The sequence below is a fragment of the Salvelinus sp. IW2-2015 genome, linkage group LG4q.2 (assembly GCF_002910315.2).
Source record: "Salvelinus sp. IW2-2015 linkage group LG4q.2, ASM291031v2, whole genome shotgun sequence".
NCBI lineage: Eukaryota > Metazoa > Chordata > Actinopteri > Salmoniformes > Salmonidae > Salvelinus > Salvelinus sp. IW2-2015.
Window position 1 is genome coordinate 13,801,314 of NC_036843.1, and position 19,680 is coordinate 13,820,993.

The 19,680-nt window shown below is 43.8% G+C and overlaps 1 protein-coding gene across 1 annotated transcript in view; it reads right to left on the minus strand.

The window, feature by feature from the left end:
- The window catches only part of LOC111963356 (MAP/microtubule affinity-regulating kinase 3), a 39,833-nt gene that overhangs the window by 9,772 nt on the left and 10,381 nt on the right, over positions 1 to 19,680 (minus strand). The window contains exons 4-9 of the mRNA XM_070443272.1: positions 15,345 to 15,377; positions 7,361 to 7,535; positions 2,879 to 2,949; positions 1,322 to 1,378; positions 487 to 723; positions 218 to 337 (exon numbers count right to left, since the gene is read on the minus strand). Coding sequence (XP_070299373.1) covers positions 218 to 337; positions 487 to 723; positions 1,322 to 1,378; positions 2,879 to 2,949; positions 7,361 to 7,535; positions 15,345 to 15,377 — 693 coding nt within the window. The remainder of the gene's footprint in view (positions 1 to 217; positions 338 to 486; positions 724 to 1,321; positions 1,379 to 2,878; positions 2,950 to 7,360; positions 7,536 to 15,344; positions 15,378 to 19,680) is intronic.

A 19,680-nucleotide genomic window follows, 5' to 3' on the forward strand; every position in this document is an offset into this window, starting at 1 on the left:
AGATGGCAGGCAGGCGGATGGACAGATGGCAGGCAGGCGGATGGAGAGATGGCAGGCAGGCGGATGGAGAGATGGCAGGCAGGCGGATGGAGAGATGGCAGGCAGGCGGATGGACAGATGGCAGGCAGGTGGATGGAGAGAATGCTCTGGAGTGCCATCATGCCACGGTGGAGTGAATAAAGTGTTGAATATTTACATTTTCGCTGTCCTCTCTCACCTCGAGAGTCCCCCGCTTGGCCGGGTTGAGCACCAGGAAGCGCTTGAGGAGGTTCTCGCAGTCTGTGGACATGTAGAAGGGGATACGATATTTCCCCCTCAGAACCCTCTCCCTAAGCTCCTACAGAGAGACAGACCGGGAGAAAGAGTGAGTGAGACAGGAGTGAGGACATCTTATCTCAAGTTTTACCCCTATGTTTCACTGACTATGAATCTCCCACAGACAAAGGAACTGAGTATGGAAGTATTTCTATGAGTCTTTCTACATACCTTGAGGTTCTGCCCGTCGAAGGGCAGAGAGCCGCTGACCAGTGTGTAGAGGATGACCCCCAGGCTCCAGACGTCCACCTCGGGCCCATCGTACTTCTTCCCCTGAAACAGCTCCGGGGCGGCGTAGGGTGGGGAGCCACAGAACGTGTCCAGCTTGTTCCCCATGGTGAACTCATTACTGAAGCCAAAGTCCGCTATCTTAATGTTCATGTCTGCATCCAGCAGCAGGTTCTCTGCCTAGAGACACAGGAGGGGAAGGCAGAGAAGAATGCGGTGATGAGGTGAGAGGTCGCTGGGACGTCAGATTGAAAGACAGAGGTAACAGACTACCTAGGCCACAGGTAAAAGCATAACACATTTGAATAACTCACAAAGATCCATGCTGACAGTAGAGTTCCAATCAGAGGTAGAGATGTCAAAGGCACAAAAAATATCTACTGATCCCTCTACAGAAAAACCCCTCACAAAACAAAGTGCTCTACAAGTCAAAGTTAGTGTCAAACACACAGGGGGAGACAGCTGCTCTCTGCTCTTACATATCTGTCCTCATGGATCATTCATGAAGCTCTACAGAGTAAACACTGTATGGACACGCTGCTGATGGAAATGAGATGGGAGCTCTGAACAGAGTAACTCCCACTGAGGTCGACCCCCTCACGCTAACCGAGATAAAAATACAGGAGCATCAATATTTATTCTACATGTGGCAGCATATCAGAGGCTGGCTAAATGGAATGGCATTTTAAGTGAGTATGTGGTGCAATGGAGAACATGTGAGCAGGGAAAAGCACCGCCTTTGGCCACTTTAGTTCACCCCCCCTCACTGGGTCCTTACCTTCAGGTCTCTATGAACAATGTGCTTCTGGTGGCAGTACTGCACAGCAGAAACGATCTACAGAGAAACACACATACAGAGTGATACAGTTAGTCTTCCACCTGGCACAGTTTTCACACCGCCCCTGGGTGAAGGATATGGAGAGGAGATGTGGTGTACAACCCCCCTAGGTGAAGGATGTGGTAAGGAGATGTGGTGTACAACCCCCAAGGTGAAGGATGTGGTAAGGAGATGTGGTGTACAACCCCCCAAGGTGAAGGATGTGGTAAGGAGATGTGGTGTACAAACCCCCAAGGTGAAGGATGTGGTAAGGAGATGTGGTGTACAACCCCCCAAGGTGAAGGATGTGGTAAGGAGATGTGGTGTACAACCCCCCAAGGTGGAGGATGTGCGTTAAGGAGATGTGGTGTACAAACCCCCTAGGTGAAGGATGTGGTAAGGAGATGTGGTGTACAAACCCCCCTAGGTGAAGGATGTGGTAAGGAGATGTGGTTGTACAACCCCCAAGGTGAAGGATGTGGTAAGGAGATGTGGTGTACAACCCCCCTAGGTGAAGGATGTGGTAAGGAGATGTGGTGTACAACCCCCTAGGTGAAGGATGTGGGTAAGGAGATGTGGTGTACAACCCCCAAGGTGAAGGATGTGGTAGAGGAGATGTGGTGTACAACCCCTAGGTGAAGGATGTGGTGTACAACCCCCCAAGGTGAAGGATGTGGTGAGGAGATGTGGTGTTAAACCCCCCCAAGGTGAAGGATGTGGTAAGGAGATGTGGTGTACAACCCCCCTAGGTGAAGGATGTGGTAAGGATGTGGTGTACAACCCCCAAGGTGAAGGATGTGGTAAGGAGATGTGGTGTACAAAACCCCCCAAGTGAAGGATGTGTGGTAAGGAAGACTGTTGCGTTGGTTATACAACCCCCCAAGGTGAAGGATGTGGTAAGGAGATGTGGTGTACAACCCCCTAGGTGAAGGATGTGGTAAGGAGATGTGGTGTACAACCCCCCTAGGTAAAGGATGTGGTAAGGAGATGTGGTGTACAACCCCCCAAGGTGAAGGATGTGGTAAGGAGATGTGGTGTACAACCCCCCAAGGTGAAGGATGTGGTGAGGAGATGTGGTGTCGAGTGAGAAGACAGATACAACTAAAAAGAGACCATGTCTAAGAAACAGAGTGTAGACATGAAGCTTGGAGAAAACTGGGTCTCCTCTTCCTGTGTGAGCATCTGCTCGAGATTTATCACTCCCAATGAAACTCTGCAGAAAGATGAACCTGCGGTCAGACCAGGGAAGTAGTTAGCTATAGCCTCGACATTGCTGAGTGTGCCTGACTATCCTCCCACTGCAGAGCGCTATGTGGAGGCAGCACATCCCCAGTGTGTCACTGTCAGTGGGAGATAGATAAGCGATGAGGGGAGCTCTGTGTTTTGCCATTTCTCATAACTTAACAGTAACAGCAGTCTATCCTGGGTGGTTTAGGACACTGACCAGTGAGGAATCGGCAGGCAGACAGGCAGGCAGGGTGAGAATCCAGCACATTGCGGGTAAAGTCCTGTACCTACCTGTCTAAATTTAGCCCTGGCCTCTTTTTCCTTCATCCTTCCGTGTGCAACAAGGTAGTCGAAGACCTCTCCTGCAAGAGAAAGAAGACAACAGTAAGGATATTAAATTAAAGGCTGTGTATTTCAAAGGGAAAACGGTACGAAAACACTTTGTACATCAAATAAGGTCAAGGTTTAGAGCAGGGCTGTTCAATTCCGGTTCTGGAGGGCCAAAATACTTCCGTGTCTTGTTTCTACCTGGTAGTTAATGGCACACACCCGGTGTCCCAAGTCTGAATTAAACCCTTATTAGAAGGAGAGGATGAAAATCAGAAGTGTTTCGGCCCTCCAGGACCGACATTGAACAGCTCTAGTTTAGAGAATAATCCAAATCAAATCAAGAACTACTTTAAAACACAGTATGAGGAGCATGTGAACCTAACTGTTCCTCACGCTGACAGAGAGACACAGAACTCTAATTCCTTTACTGTAGTTCTGTCCTGAAGCCACAAGCCTCTGAGTATGGCTACAACATCAGATGCTTTCTTCAGCCCACGCAGCTGTGTTGTGTTCTCTCAACCCCGTCCATGCTAAAACGTGACACAGCTCTCTTGTGTGCTAACAGCAGCTGAGAGGTTAGGGGGTGAGAAGGGGGGGTCCAGCATTAACAACTTGCCCCATAAAACCTTTTGTTCTGCATCCCCGAAACCCTCCCACACACAATCAGTGTTGATCTGCGGGAGCAGCAAGTGAGCGTGTGTGCGAAAGAGCGAGCTTGTAGGCCTATGTGCGCAAAAGAGAGTCACCAGTGCTCTCCAACTCTGCTCTAAATGCAGGACGCGTCAACACACATTTCAGACTTCCTAGAAGTAGGTTGCCAGTGGCCACTGTTGCAATGTACTGAATATGATATGTTTCCTGTAGGGCTGACCCCATTTTGTTGACTGGTCGTTTGTTTGGTCAATAGGCTTTTAGTTGACTGAGATTTCTTTAGTGGAGCAGTAGCAATTTAAAAAATAAATAGTTTTCATGGTGTACAAGACACCTGTCTAATTGGCACCTGTCTGAGTGGACTACTCCATTATGGAGGCCGTGGGGACGGCACAGTCCATCACTCTAAGACATGTGCTACTGAAATTGTATATGGTTATATTACGTTGGAACAATGGTGCAACACTAATAAAAATTATATTTTATAACAGATGCGCTTTCTCCCGCGTAGGATAGCAGTCGCTGTCAGCGGTTCTGAAACACATCAGTGCACTGTTGGCGCCTAGACCATGTTGCTTTGTGCATAATAGCAAAGTTAACCAGCATATTGGTGTTGAGAACAATGCTGTGGAGGCAGCAGCAGAATGACGAGATGAGAAAAACAGCCTTTTGACTTAATTCTCTAAGAAAAGTAGCCTAACTGTTAAATGTGCCAGGCTTAAAAATCATCAATATATCGACAGAAATAAGACAAATCCTGCTTCTGTTGCCTGTTTGTTTAATAGCCTACTGATTCCATGAGCACCAAGCCTTCGTAAGCACCAAACCACACACAACATGTCGGATAAGCAATTTCACAAATTTGTCTGTTTGCTATACTCTAATAAAGGCTTTACCTTGTTTTTAGTTAGAACAGCCTGTCTGGTATTATTTATAATGTATTTAGTGTTGCTTACACTGCTTACACTGTTCCAAATTAATCTCATTATTGTTATTATGACTATTATTGTTATGATTATCATGATTATAATAATAAGTAATGTCATTATCATTAGTAGGCTTAGTATAGCTGCCTCGCATAACCACCATTGAGCTGTAGGTCTAAGAGCGCATCCTGTCTATTCTTAATACTGAAACTTACTTTGGTCTATATTTCAATATATAACTTACAGTACTGTAACAATCAATCACTCATTCATTAATGTCATCACACAGCATGAGTCATTCATGATTTGAAATGCAATCAAGCATTGACCTTTGAATAATTAGCGTGAACAATAAATAAACCGTTCCATTTTGCTGTAATAAAGACTTTACAAAAAAAGTTGTTTACATTGTTCCAAACAGTCAGAGAAACTATATTGTAATCTAACAGAACCTGTTTGGCACACATAATATGCACGAAGAGCTTGCTCCTTACCTTACGAGCTAAACTACTTCTATGCTCGCTTCGAGGCAAATAACACTGAAACATGCATGAGAGCACCAGCTGTACCAGAACACTGTGTGATCACCCTCTCCGCAGCCGATGTGAGTAAGACCTTTAGACAGGTCAACATACACAAGGCCGCTGGGCCAGACGGATTACCAGGACGTGTACTGCGAGCATGCGCTGACCAACTGTCTTCACTGACATTTTCAACATCTCCCTGTCCGAGTCTGTAATACCAACATGTTTTAAGCAGACTACCATAGTGCCTGTGCCCAAGAACACTAAGGTAACCTGCCTAAATGACTACCAACCCGTAGCACTCACGTCTGTAGCCATGAAGTGCTTTGAAAGGCTGGTCATGGCTCACATCAACACCATCAACACCATCATCCCAAAAACCCTAGACCCACTCCAATTTGCATACCACCCCAACAGATCCACAGATGATGCAGTCTCTATTGCACTCCACACTGCCCTTTCCCACCTGGACAAAAGGAACACCTACGTAAGAATGCTATTCATTGACTACAGCTCAGCGTTCAACACCATAGTGCCCTCAAAGCTCATCAATAAGCTAAGGACCCTGGGACTAAACACCTCCCTCTGCAACTGGATCCTGGACTTCCTGACGGGCCACCCCTAGGTGGTAAGGGTAGGTAACAACACATCCGCCATGCTGATCCTTAACACAGGGGCCCCTCAGCTCAGCCCCCTCCTGTACTCCCTGTTCACTCATGACGGCACGGCCAGACACGACTCCAACACCATCATTAAATTTGCCAATGACGCAACAGTGGTAGGTCTGATCACCGACAACAACGAGACAGCCTATAGGGAGGAGGTCAGAGACCTGGCCGTGTGGTGCCAGGACAACAACCTCTCCCTCAACATGATCAAGACAAAGGAGATGATTGTACAGGAAAAAGAGGACAGAGCACGCCCCCATTCTCATCAACGGGGCTGCAGACGAGCAGGTTGAAAGCTTCAAGTTCATTGGTGTCCACATCACCAACAAACTAACATGGTCCAAGCACACCATGACAGTCGTGAAGAGGGCACGACAAAACCTATTCCCCCTCAGGAGACTGAGAAGGCCCTAAAAATTGTCAAAGACTCCAGCCACCCCAGTCATAGACTGTTCTCTCTGCTACCACACGGCAAATGGTTCCCGGTGCACTAAGTCTAGGTCCAAGAGGCTTCTAAACAGCTTCTACCCCCAAGCCATAAGACTCCTGAACATCTAGTCAAATGGCTCCCCAGACTATTTGCATTGCCCCCCCACCCCAACCACCACTGCCACCCTCTGTTGTCATCTATGCATAGTCACTTTAATTAACTCTACCTACATGTACATACTACCTCAACTAACCGGTGCCCCCTAACATTGACTCTGTACCGGCACCCCCTTGTATATATTGTTATTTTTTACTGCTGCTCTTTAATCACTTGATACTTTTATCTCTTATTCTTATCAGTATTTTTTGAAACTGCACTGTTGGTTAGGGGCTCATGAGTAAGCATTTCACTGTAAGGTCTACAGACCTGTTGTATTTGGCGCATGTGACTAATAGAAATTTGATTTGATTTATTTTTCTTTATTTCCAGTATTTTCTACATGTCAAATGTATTCCAGACATCTGACTTACCCTTTACCTCCTGAGCAACCTATAAACATTCCCCATTTCAAGTTTTTTTGTCACGCGCTACGGTGTTCAGAGTTTATTATAACCAGTTTATTGATGTGATTATGATATGCTATAGGTCAGGTCCTATTGGTCACGTGCATGCCATGCATACATGTGTCACGTAAAGAGATCAAGGGTTGAAAGAATAGGGAATGTTTTTCCGAAACAAATGAGGGATTTCAGTAACAAAAGTTTTCAGTCAGAAATGGCTGTAATTATTTTGCCGCTTTAGCAGCACAATAAACACTGTGGTGGTCGCTGCAGCAGGGAGGAGAGAGCGACAATGGATGCTAGTCACACACTCACTCACTGTCATTTTTTTTTAACACATCAAGTCTGAGCCCGGCTCGGCACAATCAAATCAATTGCGGTCAGACTCCCTCTAGTCATGTGTGTCTTAATTATTTCATCAAACAGTGTGCTTAACGCATCAGACAAGCTCAGTGAATATACTGTAGTTGATTTGATTAAACACATAGGATTTGTCTACATATGGAAAAATACACGTTTGAAAATGTAGACCAATCGATGGGTCGAAAGAACAGATGACTCTCGGTCGACCATGATTATTTTCAGTCGGGGACAGCCCTAGTTTCCTGTATGGCTCTTCACCAAGCCCTATGCCATCACAGCAGTTATGGGGGCTGAGAAGCCGAGGCATAACATACTACTCACCTCCACTGGCATACTCCATCACCAGGTACAGCGTCCTCTCTGTCTCGATCACCTCAAACAGCTTGACTACGGGGAAAAGAGAAAGATTTGTCCTTGAATTCAGGCCCACACTCAAAATCAAATTAAGAATTTCATCTTTCTGGCTCAACTTTGTAAAAATGCGTGTCCTGGATAGCTGACGGCATTGTCAGGGACCAGCGGTGTAAATGGATCCTGGTAAGAGAGACTCTGTACCCCCGACATTGAACTGCTTTCTGTGTCCCTGCGACCCTACTACCTGCCCCGTGAGTTCCCCCAATTGTTTGTTACCGTTGTGTACATTCAACCTAAAGCTAATATAACAAAGGCATCAGAGATTATTTATAATCTGTCACAGAAACTGGAATCCATCTCCCCCGACGCACCCACATTTATTTTTAGAGGATTTTAAACAACTGTACCTTGCAAAGTCCTGCGCACATACCATCAGTATGTGAAATGTCACACTAGGAAAAATAGGACTCTTGACTTGTGCTATGGGACAAAACCAAATGCGTTTTCTGCCACCACCAGACCACTGCTGGGGACATCAGACCACAATGTGGTCTACCTCAGGCCAACCTACTGTCGGCTGCTGGAGAGGGAGAAACCCACAGTTAAAACTGTCCAGATCTGGAACGACAACAGTATCACTTGTCTCCAGGGGTGTTTTGACTGTACTATGTGGGAGGTATTTGAGGACAGCAGCTCTGATCTTGATGAACTCACATATGTTGTTTCAGACTATGTAAACTTCTGTGTTGAGTCAGTTGTGCCTAGTTCTGTCTAGTTCTGGCTTATTGTTGGGGAATATTTGACAGGTTTTAACCAGTAAAATATTCCCCAACAATAAGCCTTGGGTATCAAAACATCTAAAATCACTACTTGATAGGAAGAAGGCAGTTTATGCTGAGGGTGATAGACAGGCTTTAAGAGATGTACAATGTGAGATCAGAAGACAGATACCGGTGGACAAGGAGGCATACAAGCAAAGGGTGGAGAGGACCCTCTCCTCAGGAAACGCAAGGGTGGCCTGGCAAGGGATTAAATCCATGGCTAGTGCCTCCCACATAGGCAGGGGGAAAACCAGTGCTGACCTTGGGAGATGTTTTCTTCTCAAGATTTGAATCAGACAACTTTGTGTTGGAGGTAAAACAAATGGAAGCACCATTACAAATGTTTGAGAGAGTTGTTGTTAAACAGTCTGATGTTTTAAAGTTGTTCAGGGGATGTAACACAGACAAAAGCCCAGGCCCAGACAAAACAAGTGGACATGTGTTGAATGACTACCGCTCTGTCGCCTTGACATCCTTAGTAATGAAATGCCTTGAGAAACTTGTGGAAAGTCATATTCTCAGCGTCACCCAGAAGCTTCTCGACCCATTTCAGTTTGCCTATCAACCTAGCAGAGGAGTTGATGATGCCATTCTTACCCTCCTTAACATGGTCTATAGACATCTAGAGGATGCCAAATCCCATGTTAGGGTTCTGTTTGTTGACTTTTCTTCAGCCTTAACACAATCCAGCCCTACATTCTGGCACAGAGACTCATTCAGGACTTCTCCTTAGATGGGGGGCTGGTTTTGTGGCTGTTGGGACTTCCTGAGCCAACGCTCACAGCGAGTCAAAATTCGGTCCCCACGTGTCGGACATACGCAATCGCAACACAGGCTCTCCTCAGGGATGTGTTTTGTCCCCACTCCTGTACATCTTGTACACTAATAGTTGTACTAGTTCCCATCCTGACAGACACCTCGTTAAGTTCGCTGATGACACTGCCTTGATCAGCCTGTTGCATGATGACGAGGAACATCATGGCCCGGTCCTAGATGACTTTGTAGAGTGGTGTGAGGAATCACACTTGGTCCTCAATACCAACAAGACCAAAGAGATGTGCATAGACTTCAGGAAGTGTACAACACCTACCTCTGCAACATCTATCAGAGGTCAGAATCTAGAGATTGTAGAGGAATACAAATACCTAGGTGTCCTCTTGGACAATAAGCTTCAGTGGAGTAAATGTACAGACCTGATCTACAAAAAGAGCCAACAGAGACAGTACTTCCTCAAAAAGCTGGGAACTTTTAATGTAGACTGTACTATACTGACTCTGTTTTACAAATCTTTCATTGAGAGTATTTGAACTTTTTGTATTGTTTGTTAGTTTGGCAATGCCTCTGTCAGCGAGAGAAATATGCTGAGAAGGATTATCACCACAGCAAGCAAGGTACTTGGAGTCAAACAGACAGGCTTGGATGAGATCTTTAAGGTCAGGGCCCTTCGCAAGGCTCACAAAATAATTTTAGACCCAAGCCACCGCCTGTACCCGGACTTTGAACTACTCCCCTCTGGGCGCAGGTATAGGACACCCCTCAGCAGGAAAAACTCAACTAGACAATAATTTGTGCCAGGTGTGATATCCCTCCTAAATAGCATGGGCTAATGTTCCTATTGACTCAGTAAGGCCAGCAGGCTAGTCTTTAAAAACAAACAATAGTATGCAAGTATAAACACCATGGGACCACGCAGTCGTCATACCGCTCAGGAAGGAGCCACGTTCTGTCTCCTAGAGATGAACGTACTTTTGTGTGAAAAGCGCAAATCAATCCCAGAACAACAGCAAATGACCTTGTGAAGATGCTGGAGGAAACAGGTACAAAAGTATCTTTATCCACAGTAAAGCGAATCCTACATCAACATAACCGGAAAGGCCACTCAGCAAGGAAGAAGCCACTGCTCCAAAACCGCCATAAAAAAGCCAGACTACTGTTTGCAACTGCACATGGGGACAAAGATTGTACTTTTTGGAGAAATGTCCTCTGGTCTGATGAGAGTCAAAATTGACAGACGCGTACGCGATCAATGACCATCGTTTATGTTTGGAGGAAAAAGGGGGATGCTTGCAGCAAAGCAACACCAAGCATAGCCCAACGAGCACTGATGGACTCCGCCCACGGCCGGCGTAGGCAGCATCATGTTTGTGGCAGCTGTGACTTACATGCACGGCGTGCAATGGAGGGTCGTCGTGTTGCACGTCACAAAATAGATGGCTTCATGAGGGAGGAAGATTTATGTGGATTAATATTGAAGCAACACGAGAGACATCATTATGTCAGAAAGTTAAACTTGGTCGCAAATGTGGTATCCCAAATGGATAATGACCAAGCATACTTCCAAAGTGTGGGCAAAAATGGCTTAAGGACAACAAAGTCAAGGTATTGGAGTGGCCATCACAAAGCCCTGACTCAATCCCATAGAAAATAATAGTGGGCAGAGAACTGAAAAAGTGTGTGCGAGCAAGGATGCCTATAAACCTGACTCAGTTACACCAGCTCTGTCAGGAGGAATGGGCCAAAATTCACCCAACTTATTGTGGGAAGCTTGTGGAAGCTACCCGAAACGATTGACCCAAGTTAAACAATTTAAAGTCAATGCTACCAAATACTAATTGAGTGTATGCAAACTCTGACCACTGGAATGTGAGTGAAAGAAAATAAAAGCTGAAATAAATCATTCTCTCTACATATATTTCGACATTTCACATTCTTAAAATAAAGGTATGGTGATCCTAACTGACCTAAGACAGGGAATTTTACTAGGATAAAGTCAGGATATGGATTAAAATTAGAATGTTAAAAGGTTTAAATGTATTTGGCTAAGGTGTATTAAACTTCCGACTTCAACTGTAGCCTTGAAGAGCCTGAACAAACGTATTCACTCCTCCACTCCCTCATCTTAGAATGGTGTGTGTGTTGCTGCATACACTCTCTGGCCTACACATATCTCACATGTGGGCATAATACAGGGCACTAATGCTTATTGGGTATACAGTGTAAAATCAGCCTCCCTGCAGTGTTTTCAGTGAGCTGATCTAACAGTCTCTGGATGAGTGGCTGAGAGCTCCATGGCTATATATAGTGGAGGTGGGATGGAGAAGAGGCTCCCTCTCGCTCTTTAAATGTATACAGTAGCACATTGAAATTATAAATCCACGATTGAGCAGAGGAATTCATGCGTCGAAGTGGGTGACAATAAGTTAACGCCAGATTTAACAAGATGTATCCGCTGTTCACCATCCATCTGTCAACTCGAGGCGTTGTGCGTATGGTAGTGTATCGTATGGGGGGTGGTGTAACGTGTTATGGATAGGGGTGTGGTGTATGGATGCGTTGTATGTGTTGTGTGTTCTGCTTATCTCTACTAATTGTGGGGTGGTCTTACAATCTTCCATTCTTGCTACTTTCCTCCTGTATAAGAGCCTGCTGAGGGCGACCGGAAAATATAGAAAAGGTTGTCAGAAAGTGTGCTTGGACTGGATGTGTGACAGGAGTGTGGGAGAGGGATCGTTAGGTAGGGAACTGTTAGAAGTTGGAATTTTATTTAATAGTATATGAGTATTATGATTTATTTACTATAGTATATCTCTCTCACACACAAGCATACATATATATATACATATATAACAATACACACTACGACGACGAGCGAGAGCGGAGGCACAGTAGTGTGGAGCTGGGTGGGTAATATAGGAGGGATGAGGGTGGGTATAGAGCGAGAGACGAGATGATGGAGAGTGATTATTATTATTAGTAGTATATATAATATATATATAAATAATTCTACCCACACAACATATGATAAACAACATGTAGAACCAACTGAAATAATATATAAATGCAACAATTTCAAAGATTTTACTGAACTACAGCTCATATAAGGAAATCAGTCAATTTAAATAATTAATTAGGCCCTAATCTATCGATTTCACATGACTGGGAATACAGATATGCATCTGTTGGTCACAGATACCTTAAAAAGTAGGGGCGTGTATCAGAAAACCTGTTGTGACCACCATTTGCCTCATGCATCTCCTTCACATAGATGATCTGGCTGTTGATTGTGGATTGTTGTCCCACTGCTCTTCAATGGCTGTGAGAAGTTGCTGGATATTGGAGTGAACTGGAACACGCTGTCGTAGACATTGATCCAGAGCATCCCAAACATGCTCAATGGGTGACATGTCTAGTAAGTATGCAGGCCACGGAAGAACTGGGACATTTTTAGCTTCCAGGAATTGTGTACAGATCCTTGCGACATGCTGAAACATGTGGTGATGGCGGCGGATGAATGGCACGACAATGGGCCTCAGGATCTCGTCACAGTATCGCTGTGCATTCAAATTGCCACCGATAAAATGCAATTGTGTTCGTTGTTGTAACTTATGCCTTCCCATACTATAACCCCACCATGGGGCACTCTGTTCACAACGTTGACATCAGCAAATCACACGCCCACATGACGCCATACTCGTACGTGGTCTGCGGATGTGCGGCCAGTTGGACGTACTGCCAAATTCTCTAAAACGCAGTTGGAGGCAGCTTATGGTATTGAAATGAACAGTAAATTATCTGGCAACAGCTCTGGTGGACATTCTTGCAGTCAGCATGCCATTGCACGCTCCCTCACTCAAAACTTGAGACATCTGTGGCATTGTGTTGTGTGACAAAATTGCACATTTTAGAGAGGCCTTTTATTGTCCCCAGCACAAGGTGTACCTGTGTAATGATTGTGCTGTTTAATCAACTTCTTGATATGCCACACCTGTCAGATAAACAAATGAATGCACAACATTTGAGAGAAATAAGCTTTTTGTGCATATGGAACATTTCTGGGATATTTTATTACAGCGAATTAAACATGGGATAAACACTTTACATGTTACATTTATATTTTAGTTCAGTCTATATGCTTTATATGTCTTAAATAACACAATAGTCACTTCCACATACCGAGTGATATTGTTGGGGAATGTTACTATTAGTTAACATGCAATATTTTGTACTAATAATGACCTATATTAATTGAGTGACTATGACAACCAACTAATACCCAGGGCCGATCAGGCCTTACAAAAACAGCATGATACTAACACTTACAGTAGTAGTAGTAGTAAGAAAGGCAACATGTAGGAAAGACAGTTGGCTGACTTAGGAAGAAAAGCTCACTGACACATGATGACAGACACTGATATGGTAGTGTCTGTCAGCAGTTATGAGCAATGTATCTCTGCCCAAATATTTCCCAAGTACTAGTCTGGTTTTCAAAAACATCTAGAATACATCATTGTGCTATTAAAGAAGTTGAAGTGAAGTTCCGATTATTGTCCTCGCCTATCTTTCAGAACCGTAGACTTTACCGGTTTCAACGTTGTTTGAGCAAGACACCTGCACACACAGACACAAGACAAAAGCTCCATAACCATTAGAGAGTGATCGGAGTTGTGTCAGAGCCAAAAATGCTCTTTAGGGTTCAATCTCAGTGGGAATAAAATAACTAAGTGCTATTTATTATTGATCCTCCTTTTACGACAGCTCACTCTGCTCCCATCCCCCCTTCCGCCCATAAAATAATAAAAGTCATCCATATTTAAAAGAGCAGGAGCCGTGCCTGATGCTGTGCCATGTACTGGCCTTGCTAGCTTCTACTGTGCCTCCTGGCATTACCCAATACAAGGTGCTGCAGCAGTCAACGCATAGGAGGAAATATATCACCATGTCTGGAACATACAGCTTAATGCCATCCTAACTGTTCACCCATCAAGAAACACAGACACGACACGCTCTGTACTGGGGAAGCCAGGCTGTTTGGAGGATGACAGACCAGGGTGGTGTTCACATTGAAACCCAACCTGAACATCGTTCATCTCCAAGTCTCTCAACTGAATAGTATGATTTCCGGGTTTAGCTAAACTACTAAAGGGTTAATTAAACTTCAACAGAAAAACACTCTGAACACCATAGTAACAAACAAGCATAGATTCGACTTGGCTCTTCCTTGCTAGGGGAAGAGAAGTCTTAGCCTTGGCTTGAGGTCTAGCTCACTTTCATTACACTCTTCCCATTATACCCCTCTACCCATTTTTATAGCAAAATATTCTCAGAGTGCTGCGTAAACATAGAGAAATAAATGTTGTATTTGCATTTATTAGGGATCCCCATTAGAGCTACTCTTCCTGGGGTCCAAACACATTAAGGCACCTACATCACACAAAACAAAATATAAAACAGTACATGATATAACATTATTACACCACTACAATACAAAATGTATAACACCACCGCCAAGTGTCAGATCTGGAGGAAACCTGGCACCATCCCTACGGTGAAGCATGGTGGTGGCAGCATCATGGTGTGGGGATGTTTTTCAGGGACTGGGAGACTAGTCAGGATCGAGGGAATGATGAACGGAGCAAAGTACAGAGATCCTTGATGAAAACTTGCTCCAGAGTGCTCAGAACCTCAGACTGGGACGAAGGTTCACCTTCCAACAACCCTAAGCACACAGCCAAGACAATGCAGGAGTGGCTTTGGGACAAGTCTCAATGTCCTTGAGTGGCCCAGCCAGAGCCCTGACTTTAACCCGATCTAACATCTCTGTATAGACCTGAAAATAGCTGTGCAGCAACCCTCCCCATACAACCTGACAGAGCTTGAGAGGATCTGCAGAGAAGAACTCCCCAAATACAGGTGTGCCAAGCTTGTAGTGTCATATCCAAGAAGCCTGAAGGTTGTAATCGCTGCCAAATGTGCTTCAACAAAGTACTGAGTAAAGGGTCTGAATACCTATGTAAATCTTATATTTCTGTTTTTTATTTTTAATAAATGAGTAAAAAATTCTACAAACCTGTTTTTGCTTTGTCGTTATTGGGTATTGTGTGTAGATTGATGGGGGATAAAACAATTTAAGACATTTTAGGATAAGGCTGTAAGGTAACAAAATCTGGAAAAAGTCGAGGGGTCTGAATCATTTCCAAATGCACTGTACCTGATGTGGAGTAGAGTTCCATGTAGTCATGGATCTTTGTAGTACTGTGCGCCTCCCATAGTCTGTTCTGGACCATTTTCTATGTCATGGATAGGCAGGCAGACAGGCTTATCATTGTTTCGTAAAAAACTGAGTTCGCCTATGTGTGGTTGCTGGATGGGTTTCGTGGTGTTCCCTAGAGAAAACCATAGGGAACAGACAACACTATCTTACAGCAGTATAGACAGGCTTATGTAGTGATAAAGAGCGGAACCGGTCAGTTCTTGCACACACACACACAAACAGACCACATGGGAACCACCAGGCTAAGGCACCATAACAAAACATCACAATAGACACTACATAACCAGGCTTACCAGTAAGGCTGGGAATTGTCAGGGACCTCACTATACGATATTATCACAATACTTAAGTTTCGATACGATATGTATTGCATTTCTCACGATTCTATATCTATTGCAATTCGATATTGTGATTTTATTGCAATTCGATTTTGTGATTTTATTACATTTCGATGTTCCAAACATATTGCTCACCATATGTCTTCTGCAGAGGGACAAGAGAAAATTAGTTTTGGTCAGTCATGGAATTAAAAGTGCTGAAAACAAATTGGCGAACAATCTATGAAGGACAAATACTGGAGTTTTGGTGCAGGTACAGCCAGTCAAAATTAATATTGCAATATTGTTAAAACTATACAATATAGTGTCAAAAACTGTATGGATTTTTTCCCCCATCACTACTTACCAGTGCGCTAATATATGGATCTCTAACCTTTACTTATGCTACAAGGCTAATTGTCACAGCAGGTCCCATTTTAACAGTCAATTCGACATGTATTTGTGAGCACTGCTTCTGCTCTCATTAGCCTATACTGAACTTAAAACAGGTTTAGTGCTGCTCTGTGGTGACTTTATGAGAAGGGAGTAGGAGAGCAGTAGAAGCAGAGGCCACACCACACCAGACTCCAAACATCTGAGAACCAAATGTTTTCATTTAATCAAAGGCTTTGGCCATTTCCCTAACCTTTGCCCTCTAAACTGGGCAACAACAGCCTTGTCTGGTCATGTGACCTTCAGTGAAGGGAGGGAGGGAGTTAGGGAGGAATGGAGGTGAAAGATTACAATGAGCTTGTCACAGATGTGAGCTCTTCCAAACTATTAAAAACCGAGGATGAAATTTTTTGTTGGGGGGGCTTAAGACCATGTTTTGATTTACTGTCCCAATAACAGAACCACCCACATTTTGCAGTCTCCTCTTCTCAGTGTACCTGGACCTCTTAGATTTGTTGGTGCTGGAGAGGTAGAGTTCCTTTTGTTCACAAATCATCGCCTAAGTCAGACAAGGGGATTTCAATTGGCAAAGGCGACATTTCAGGAAGATAGTGATAGCTTTGCATTACTAAAAATGAGTTACATCAAGTACCCAACACAACATGACTATTCCTAGGGGTTATTACTAAATTGTTAACAGAAGCTCCATGTGTTGTGTGTTTCCAACAAGCCACCTCATAAAGAGCCTCATGACTCAGATAGGGCTCAATGAAATTTGTTTTAATCAAATCACATTTTATCTGTCACATGCGCTGAATAAAACAGGTGTAGAGCTTACCGTGACATGCTTACTTACGAGCCCTTAACCAACAACGCAGGTCAATAAATAAGTGTTTAGTAAAAACATTTACTAAATAAACTAAAGTAAAAAGTAACACAATAAAATAACAATAACGAGGCTATATATAGTGGGGGTACCGGTACCGATTCAATGTACGGGGGTACAGGTTAGGTTAGTCGAGGTAATTTGTACATGTAGGTAGGGGTAAAGTGATTAGGCATAGAAAATAAACAGCGAGTCGCAGCAGTGTGAAAAAACAAAGGCGGGGGGGGGGGTCAAAGTAAATAGTCCAGGTGACCATTTGATTAATTGTTCAGCAGTCTTGTGGCTTGGGGGTAGAAACTGTTAAGGAAACTTTTGGACCTAGACTTGGCGCTCCGGTACCGCTTGCCATGTGGTAGCAGAGAGAACAGTCTATGACTTGGGTGACTGGAGTCTTTGACCATTTTTGGGGCTTTTCTCTGACACTGCCTAGTATATACAGTTGAAGTCGGAAGTTTACATACACGTACATGCTGATCAGACCGTACACGTTGCGTACGTCGCAAAATAAATGTAGAAATCCATGTTATTCAATTATTGCACCCACACTGCTCGCGATCGACTGCGATGCCAAGGGCTAAAATAGAACTCCTTTCTATTTCTGACGCAGATCGCGCTGAAAGTCCTGCCTCTCCCATCTCCTCATTGGTTTATAGAAGCAGGTACCCACGTGCCATCTCCTCATTGGTCATACCCACGTGGGTGATTGAAAGACAAACTGTTTTGCCGGTCGTCGTGGTAATACTATTAAAGTTTAGATAAGATCACCATATACGTTCAAAGATGAAAAAGCCTGGAAGGAGGAGAGATGACTAGAAACAATTCAGTTGGCCGTTTTATGTGTGGATTAATTGTCGGAGTAGAGGACCTTGTGCATTTCAGGTAAAATAACAACTCAATGTTTATATCCCAGGACAAATTAGCTAGCACCAGCAAGCTAGCTAAATAGGACAACTTAGCTAGCAAGTGCAAGCTAACTAGCTAAATTGCCATACATGTTTAATGCTTTTCGACCTGTCCCCAAATTAATGTAATTGGTTCAGAGTTTGTTTTGATATTTTAACCTGCCTGTCGTGATCGCGTTTGGTGTAGGGGGGCAAAATACATTTATGCACGATAGCACACGATGGCGCACGCGCACAGCCGGTTTGGGATCGAGATTAGGTTGGAGTCATCAAAACTCATTTTTCAACCACTCCACAAATTTCTTGTTAACTAACTATAGTTTTGGCAAGTGGGTTAGGACTTCAACTTTGTGCATGACAAGTAATTTTTCCAACAATTGTTTACAGACAGACTTTTTCACTTAATCACAATTCCAATGGGTCAGAAGTTTACATACACTAAGTTGACTGTGCATTTAAACAGCTTGGAAGATTCCAGAAAATTATGCCATGGCTTTAGAAGCTTCTGATAGTCTAATTGACATCATTTGAGTCAATTGGAGGTGTACCTGTGAATGTATTTCAAGGCCTACCTTCAAACTCAGTGCCTCTTTGCTTGACATCATGGGAAAATCAAAAGAAATCAGCCAAGACCTCAGAAAAAAATTGTAGACCTCCACAAGTCTGGTTCATCCTTAGGAGTAATTTCCAAATACCTGAAGGTGCCACGATCATCTGTACAAACAATAATACGCAAGTATAAACACCATGGGACCACGCGGCCGTCATACCTCTTAGGAAGAAGACACATTCTGTCTCCTAGAGATGAACGTACTTTGGTGTGAAAAGTGCAAATCAATCCCAGAACAACACCAAAGGACTCTGTGAAGATGCTGGAGGAAACAGGTACAAAAGTATCTATATCCACAGTAAAACGAGTCCTATATCAACATAACCTGAAAGGCCACTCAGCAAGGAAGAAGCCACTGCTCCAAAACCGCCATAAAAAAGCCAGACTACTGTTTGCAACTGCACATGGGGACAAAGATCGTACTTTTTGGAGAAATGTCCTCTATTCTGATGAAACAAAAATATAACTGTTTGGCCTTAATGACCATTGTTATGTTTGGAGGAAAAAAGGGGGAGGCTTGCAAGCCGAAGAACACCATCCCAACCGTGAAGCACGAGGGTGGCAGCATCATGTTGTGGGGGTGCTTTGCTGCAGGAGGGACTGGTGCACTTCACAAAATAGATGGCATCATGAGGGAGGAAAATGATGTGTATATATTGAAGCAACATCTCAAGACACCAGTCAGGAAGTTAAAGCTTGGTCGCAAATGGGTCTTCCAAATGGACAATGACCCCAAGCATACTTCCAAAGTTGTGAAAAAATGGCTTAAGAGCCACAAAGTCAAGGTATAGAAGTGGCCATCACAAAGCCCTGACCTCAATCCTATAGAAAATGTGTGGGCAGAACTGAAAAAGCATGTGTGAGCAAGGAGGCCAACAAACCGAACTCAGTTACACCAGCTCTGTCAGGAGGAATGGGCCAAAATTCACTCAGCTTATTGTGGAAGGCTACTCGACATGTTTAACCGAAGTTAAACAATTTAAAGGCTATGCTACCAAATACTAATTGAGTGTATGTAAACTTCTGACCCACTGGTAATGTGATGAAAGAAATAAAAGCTGAAATAAATCACTCTACTATTATTCTGACATTTCACATTCTTAAAATAAAGTGGTGAACATAACTGACCTAAGACCGGAGTTCCGGAGTTCCAAATTAAGCAGCAGCAGCTGAAAAGATGAGCTCCTACAAATATTGAAATTTAAATGTTTTTTTTAGAGTAAAGTACATCGAAAAAAATCAAAAGAAAACTGCAAACTGAATAGGAGACCAAACAAGCAGCAAACAAAGAAGAAAGGCTTTTGAAA